This window comes from Hipposideros armiger, unplaced genomic scaffold, assembly GCF_001890085.2.
Source record: "Hipposideros armiger isolate ML-2016 unplaced genomic scaffold, ASM189008v1 scaffold_151, whole genome shotgun sequence".
NCBI lineage: Eukaryota > Metazoa > Chordata > Mammalia > Chiroptera > Hipposideridae > Hipposideros > Hipposideros armiger.
In genome coordinates this window covers 254,760-263,310 of record NW_017731501.1, presented here as the reverse complement: position 1 = coordinate 263,310, position 8,551 = coordinate 254,760, and the positions used below count along the sequence as shown (strand labels likewise).

Genomic DNA, 8,551 nt, shown 5'->3' with positions numbered 1-8,551 from the left:
ATATCACAAGAGAAACTACTTCCTAAATAAAGAACCAGCCAGAGAAAACAGTTCTAAGAGCGCAGAGGCATTATCTTCAAGGTCCGACAGGCCTGGGTTTCTCTCATTCATTCATTCAACATATATAGGTTGAGTGCCTTATTTGTGTCAGGTACGCTTTTAGGCATGGGGCTTACGCTGAAGTGGGATAGGAGACACAAAGATAAATAATAAATTAATATAATAGGTAATGATGAGGGCATTGATGAAAATAAAACAGTGATATGGGTACAACAGAGACTGGGAGGCAACTTCAAGGAGGACCTTGCTGAGGAAGCGATTTCGAAGATTTGAGACCTGAATGATGAGAAAGAACCAGCCATGCAAAGATCAGGGGAAGAGCCTTCACGGCCTGGTGAACAGTGGATGCAAAAGCCCCTGCTTTGTGTTTTCAGGAACATCATTCACTAATTTGACCAATATCTTTGTATATTGACCATCTACCAGTACCTAGTAGTACCTGCTAGGCACTATCCTAGGCACTGGGGATGCAGCAATGAATAAAACAAAATTGGGGGAGGGGGGAGAGGCAAACAAGGCAAGTATAACTGAAACAAAGGAAGTTAGGGGAAGAGTGGAACAAAAGAAGGCAGAACAGTGGTGGCTCGGAGTGGGACTAAGCAGGACTGGAATAAAGATAGAGAATTCTATTCTCAACATGTTAAGCTTGAGGTAGCCACCCAGGTAGACATATCAAATAGACACTTGGATACACAAGTCTGAATTTCAAAGCTAAGGTGAACTAGGTAGCTATGTTATCAAAATGAAGACAGTATTTAATGCCACAGAAGGAGGCACAATGTGTAGGGAGAGAATTTAGATATGGCAGTAACAATGTCTGAACCTGATTTGGATCCTCATTCAAACAAACTATAAAATAAATGACATTTATAAGACAATTGGAAATTTGAACACTGACTTGATATATAATGGTATTATAGAATCATTTTTCAGGTGTGATGACAATTTTAAGAATTCTTTTAGAAAAAACTATTAAAGATGAAAAATTGTATCTGGAATTTCTTTCAAAATAATATGGGGAAACTAACATGAGAGTTTGGGGGAAGTGGATGAGGAGTATAGATAAAACAACATTGACCATGTGTTAATTATTGAGGGTAGCTGACGGTACATGGAAGTTCATTATACTATTCAGACTACTTTTATATATATATTTAATTTTTTCCATAATAAAAATTTTAAAAACTAAAATGTTCTCTGACTTGATCTGTAAGTTAGTAATTCAAAATTAACAAAATTGTGGGGAGGATTAAATCAGATAAATATTTAAAGCAGCAGGCACATAGCAGCTGCTCAATAAATAACAGCTCTCTCTCACTCCCATTCCCATCTCTGTGAATTAACTTTGGAGGACAGTAAGCCATCTAAATGAAAAGTTTTGAAACTATGAAAGATTGGAACTATTATGTAAGAATACTTAGAGAACATTTAAAGGACATAACAATGTTTAGGATTCACTTGGCAAATTGATGAAGAAAACTGACATTCTGCCTTTTTCAATTATTTTCAAGCTTTAGTTTGCATAGGAACTCTTTAGGGTGCTTGTTAAAATTTCAGATTCCTGGGCTCTGCCCACAAAAGTTCTGTTTTTGTCCTAGAAATACTGTGAATCTCATGGGAAAGCCAAAGGAGCACAATCTCTTAGGATTCCATGACCATGGAAGCAAACAAATATAGATCTAACCTGAAGAACAATTCCACTTACTGGTAAATGTCATCAAGGATGAATGTCTGTGATGCCCAACCCATTGTATTCACAAGAGAAAATTAGTGGACTAGCACTTAATTCTGACGCTGGGGCTTGTGGAAACTCCAAAAGGCTTCCTAAAATGTGATTTTCCCCAGGAGCCAAGCTATGAGCCTATGAAACGAGAACCTATCACTTCCCAATAACACCACCACTGATCAGCTATGTCTATGTTCCCTCAATCATCCCTGCTTTCAAGAATGGAATACTGTGAAACAAAGGGAGAAAAGGTGTTAGTGGTGACTATTTGGGATGGGATCATTTACTTCCCCAGGAATTCTACCTACTCCTTTCAAGATGGTTGGGGAGGAGGATGCATATGCCTACTTCAGTTTACAAAGCAGGTGTTCACAGACTGTCTAAGCAGCAACATCTCCACAGCATTCGAGTCCTGACAATTAAGTTCACGAACTCATCCTAGAAAAAGTGCCACATACCTCGTTGCTGAATATCACTATGGTCACTTTTGAAGTACTCCCCTTGGGAAGCTATGTACCGATGCCAGTTCCTAGTCCACCCTTCAAAGCAATTTTGGAACTCTCTTTCTGGAATGGCCATCAGAGCAGTCATTGTATTACCCTTGATGTCCTGAATGTCATCAAAATGTCTTCCTTTCAATATTTCCTTTTTCTTAAAATCATTGGGTGAGTAGGGATGGTGTTCCAATACAGTTATTTGTTTATTGGCTAAAAACTCCCTCACAGACAGTGCCGTGTGAGCTGGTGCATTGTCATGATGCAAGAGCCATGAATTGTTGGCAAAAAGTTCAGGTCTTCTGACTTTTTCACGCAGCCTTTTCAGCACTTCCCAATAGTAAACTTGGTTAACTGTTTCTCCAGTTGGTACAAATTCATAATGAACAATCCCTTTGATATCAAAAAAGGTTAGCAACATCATTACAACAAGTTCACGAACTTAATTGTCTGATCTCGATCTCCTATGTTCAAGTGTGCCTTGTGGTTTTGCTACCACAATCCTTAAATGGATACTCTTCGTGGCATAGAACTTTTTGCCGCTAACTTGAATAGGAAAAAAATCCTACTTCTCCCCAAGACATCTATAGATTTACTTGGGACATTAAGCCTCAAGAAGTGACCTGCTTACAAAAAAAAATTATAATTCAACCCTGGAAGTAGTGGAGATAGGCAGGGTGGATAGTACATTTAGCTTCCCAGTAGCTCTCATTTTTGAAGCATGGTGGAAACCATTCACTCAACCAGGTCTTACATACCAGTTTTAGTCTGATGACTGAAAAGATTTAAAAATCCAAATCATATGTCACCCACCTCCACTTCCCTTTTTACAACCCTTCAAAAAATTCTCATTGCTGGGGGGCGGGGGGACTCCTTATATAGGACCCTACTGTGTAATCACAATGCCCAAACCCCACACTCCCGCTGGCCTTCTCGCCTCTCCAGCAGACCAAGCTCCTGGCTCCCGGTTTGCCGCCAAAGCTCACCACGCCCCAACCCCTCCACAAACACACTCCCCTCTTCTCTAGTGAACACACCTGTTCATCCCTCCGTTGTCCCTCCCTCAGGGAAACCTTTTCTGACTGAACTACTGATCAATAAATCGAAAGCTTTCATAGGGCTATTAACCCATTTTCCTAGCAATTATCATTGTTGCAATTTCACACTTTTTTATGCCTGTCTCTCTCACTAAATGCAAGCTCCTGGAAGGCAGAAACTGTGCCTAGTTTTGCGCACCCCGAGGGCCCAGACCTGTTCCCAACACATACTAAACGTTCAATAAATTTCTACGATGGCTTAAATAAACTCTGCTTTCTCTTTTTCTTTCTAGCCCTCCAGTTTTTAGCCCTAACAAAAACCCAACGATTCTCACCAACTCCCAAGAGATCGGATTTGCATTAAATTCACCCTCTACTGGATCCCGCTATTCCTTTCTCTGGAGGTTAAGTCTCACCAGAACCCTCGTCGTATGTGGGAAACCGAGAAGCCAAGTGCAAACCACCCAACTAGCCTTACTTCTCCTTCGTTACACGGCTGGGAGGAGAAATGGGTGCGCTTTGAAGATCGCAAACGTCTCCCCCAAATACATCACAACATGCCTCCCAAAGGTCAGCGGCCACTCGCGCTCCCTCCTCCTCATAGAATGTGGGAGGGACGTTGCGGGACACCGGTGAGGAGCTTCAGCATGGAGCTTCCGCCAACCCTGAGGGGAATCGGGGGGCTGGCGTCCGCACGCCCCGGAAGCCGAGCTGGGAGGAAAGCCTCCCAGGGCGGCGATCTGCAGAGAAGCAGAGCTGGTTAGGAGGAAGAAATCGGCTCGACAGCCCCAAGCCCGCGCGTCCCCCGCGCCCTTCGCGCCCCCGCTCGAGCGCGAGCCGCCGGCGGAAGTGCTGCGTCGCGCTTCCGGGTGTTGTCTGGTCGCCGCCACCGCGCGTCTGTGGACTCCGGGCCACTGCCGCCGCCGCCGCCGCCTTGGGTCTTGGAGCCAGGAGCGACGTCACCGCCATGGCCGGCATCAAAGGTGGGCCTGGGACGCTGGGCGCCACAGGGCTGGGTGGTCTCCTGGAGCTAGGGGGAGGGGGCCCGCGCGCGCCGCCGCCTCAGCCCTGGCGCGCGCCGCGGGGTCCCTGCGCCTGAGGCCGACCCCCCGACCCTAGAACCTCTCTCCGCCCTCGCAGCCTCGGAGCGGAGGTGGGCGCGGCGCCCTCTGAAAGGGCGGCCGGAACGGCGGCTTCTTCAACAGCCCCCACTTTCTGCTGATCGCGGTAGCCTCTCTCCTCCCCATCGCCTCATATGCAAGGAATGAAGTGGTCCGCGGTCTGTTAAAAGTCCCGCAGCGACTCGGCCATCAGACACGTTTTGCAGGAGTTCGCCTGCGAGAGAGAGGACGGCAGAGTGTGGGTTTGAGGGCTTTGAGGCCATTAGAGATGCCAGTTATGGAAAATCAGTGTCATTTCCCACTTAAAGGCACAAGTGCGATCTTCAGATGCTGAGCCAAACGGAGTCCCTCAGGAACGCCCTGGAAGGGTTTAGGGATGATTCTTGCCGAAATCTCGGCGATCACATCCACTCTCAGGACCCGTAAATGTTCCAAAAACCGATGTATTTTAATTTGTGGTGTTCGTCCGGTAGGCTAGACCCTGTAAGCGACCTCCGAGTGCTCCTGCGCTCTGCCCTCCTCTACAGTTGCCCGCTGGGGCTTTTTTCACATTTCAAAGTTTTTATTTAGTTAGGTTTTTTTAAAGATAAAATTGTGTTAAAAATTACTCGTTTGTATGTTTTCTTTAAAAATGGGAATATTGCTTTGTTTCCAACTGTTTGGTAGTTTTGTTAGTGTGCTTAAAAGCAAGTACCATTAACAACATTTTCAACTTAACAAGAAACTGCATTGATTCCCTGACCTGCGGCTTTGTAAAAGGAGCAGCTAAGCAGGAGGAGAGCTTGGATAGCAGCATTTTTTCTGTGTGTTTTATTTCCTTTAAGGACAACTCTTGATCTCCTTTCCCAGAGTCCCGTTTTACTGTTCTTGTTTTAGCTTTAATGTCTGAAAACATTTTTATTTCCCATATAAAACGTCATTTGAACAACAGATACTTTTTAATCTCCTTTTGAACTATAATAGACCTTTTTAAATCCTTTAAATCCTTTGAATCAATGCTGTGGTTTTTAGGATGTTGCCAGGTTCTCTGCTCTTCCTCATTTCTTTAGTGCCATTAATGCCGGACTCTCTCAAAATAACTAATTTCTTTCTGTAAACCTAGGTAAATATTAGGTGAAAGTGCCTCAATGGAATTGTACTTGCACTTTTGGTTTCAGTAAGATTTTCTGATTATTATGATTATCAGGATATTTTCTTCCTGGTGGCCTATCTTTATATTAAGTAGTGTTGCTATGATTGGATTCCATTGCTTATTTCTTGAGCCATTTGCTCTTTGCTTTGTTATATATTGGGTTTCTCTGGAAACTCCCAGGTTAGGGAATTGGTCCCCTCTCCTACTCTAATTTCTTTGTAATCACAGAACCAGCACCCTGTCTCTAGAGAGTTTAGATAATTGGGCTGAATCATCGCTAGCGTAGAGGCTTTGGGAAGAGAAACCAGACGCATCTTAAGTTTTGCTTCCCAATGTTGCATCACTCAATTGCAGTATAAATTCTTGTCTTGTTGATGTGTCATCTAGAACAACCGTTTATATACAAATGATGAAATTTGTATATAAATCAGCCTAGTTGCTGATTTCATAAGACTGGACAAACTTTACAAGTTTTGGAAACACTTAGCAATTTATTTAACCCCATTGTCTTTTATCTTATCTAATATGACTGAGAGGCGAGATGTCACGTAAAATTATTTTTTTGATACCTGAATCTTACATTTCATTTTACTTTGAGGTTTTTTTTTAAGAAATTGTCTTAAATTAATTTTAAGAGTATACTCAAAAAATTTAGACTTTCTTTTTTTGATAGGACATAAATAAATGTTCTCTGTCAGAACAGAGTTACCCTCAGAAACCGAGCCCAAAGGCTACTTGCCTCTTGTCTAAGATCACCGAAAACTGGTATGCTTTTTGAGAATTTTTCTGCCTGACCCTGACATAAAATATTTTTCAGTCTCCTCTCTCCAGTCAGAGGGCAAATCTTGCTTATTCTATGCAATTCCACCTCCTCTTTCTCATTTGTTTCAATATGGGAATCAAGATCATCAAACTTTCAAAATTTTATATCATAAGATAACAAGTAACAGTGATCTTTTCTGGGAAAGGAAAGTTACTTTTCACTTACTTTTGTTCTGGGTACATGAGTTGCTACTGAAAAAATATAAATAAGCATAAACGATTCTTTAAAATAAAAGTTTTTTATTCTGCTGAAATTCACACACAACAATTGTGTTACAAAACGTGAATAAATAACCTCTGAATGAGAGCCCCAAGTGTCTGTTTATAAATAATGTTAGCTTTAGTGTATGGGCTTTGTGACATCTGTTTTGTCTCTTTAGTAACCTTTGTTTCCTCCAGGATTCTAAGCTATATTCTGGATAAATGGCTTCTGAATAAATAGGGTGTTACCATATGGTGTTTATAGTGGTGAACTTAGCCGTTTGGCAACTACATTCAAAAAGTAAAGATGGTTTTTTACTTCTTCAGCATGTCTTATAACAAATATCTTTAGTGTTCAGAGAATTATTTGCATTTTCTATCTAGTCCAACTCTCATTTTATAGTAGAAAGAAATGACATTCAGACATAATTATTGAGACAGCTCGTATGTGGCAGGTAGGAGGCAGGACCCAGCATCTCTTGACTTGCAGTTAAGCACTGTTTCTACTCTGCTACATCAGGCATGTCTTTCCCTCCCCTTCTCTCCCCTTCTCTCTTTTTCCCCCCTTTGGTTCTTTTCATTCATTCTACAGGTATTTATTATTGTTAAGAGCTGGGGCATGAGCATCAACAACAGAAACCTTTTACCCTTGTGGAGTGAACAGTTTAGAAGGAAAGACAAATACAAATCAGTATAAAATTACAGCTGTGATAACTAAGCAAAGGGGAGGTGTGCAGTGCAAGGAGAGCCTCTGCCCATGCATGACCCTCTGCCAGAAATGCTCCCCCAAGATATCCACATGATTCACTCTCTGATTTCATATAGATCTCTACTCAGATGTCACATCATCAGAGATGCCTTCCCAGGCCACTGTCTAGAATAGACTCCATCCCCTTACTCTACCTGACTTTTTCTTAGCACTTGACATTTATTTGGTTACTTTTTAAAATGGTTTTCTCCCACTACAATGTAACCTTCATGAGAGCAAGAGCTTTGATTTTTTTTTTCATTGTTCTGTATCTAGTACCAAGAACTGTGTGACACATGTTAGGTGCTCAATATATACTTGTTGAATGAATGAATATAATCTGGAGTATTGTTGTAGTCAGGAGGTTTGGATAAACTTCACTGAGGAAGAACTGATTGAGCTGAGAAAGGAAGGAAAAGTAGGAGTTAACTTGGAGGAAAAAGGAAGGAGTAGGACAAGAATGCAAGCTCCAGGAGTGTGAATGGGCCTTATCTCATTTATTAAGATATCCCCAGGACCTGTTACATATTTGGTGCTCAGTAAGTATTTTCTAAATGAAATGAATAAATGAAAAAGTGTCTGGGGTAGAAGAGACAACATGTGCAGCAGCCAGGTTAGGGAACCTATTGATTTCCAGGAAAGAAGAGAGGGGCAGTGTCACTAGAGTGCAGAGGGCACGGATGAGTAGCCTGGTGTGATTGATATGTGTCAGGAGAAGTAAGAAGGGCAAATTATGAGGACCTGTTTCGAACTGACCAAAGCAAATGTAAATTCAGTATTTTCCTCATCATTTACATTGCATTCCCTTGTACACTTAAAGTTCCTCATTTGCTGTGAAATAAAAGTGCAAATTTCTCTTTTCTTTCTGTACCTGAAAATATTATGGCATTAAGCACTAAATAAATGTATTCAGGGTTGACATGACCTCTATCAGTGATCCAAATGAAAACTAAATCTGCCAAGCTACCATATCAGTGGGTATCCTTGATTATGACTATTTTAATTCAGAGAAGTTTATCAGTAGTACTTGGCAGCATTTAACCCCTTTACTGTTTTTTGTTTGTTTGGTTGGTTTTGGGGTTTTTTTTAAAGATTTTTATTGGGGAATTGGGGAGATGGGAACAGTGCTGGGGAATTGGGGGAAGGGGAACAGACAAGTTGCTGTCCTTTTTGTTCTTCAGTCTAGTTGTGGAGGACATTGCTTCACTGG

General features: G+C 41.9%; 1 protein-coding gene across 1 annotated transcript in view; it reads left to right on the top strand.

Annotated features, from left to right (window-relative positions):
• Positions 1-3,885: 3,885 nt before the first annotated feature.
• The window catches only part of LEPROTL1 (leptin receptor overlapping transcript like 1), a 12,878-nt gene continuing 8,212 nt past the window's right edge, over positions 3,886-8,551 (top strand). The window contains exon 1 of the mRNA XM_019651000.1: positions 3,886-4,300. Coding sequence (XP_019506545.1) covers positions 4,285-4,300 — 16 coding nt within the window. The 5' untranslated portion in view covers positions 3,886-4,284. The remainder of the gene's footprint in view (positions 4,301-8,551) is intronic.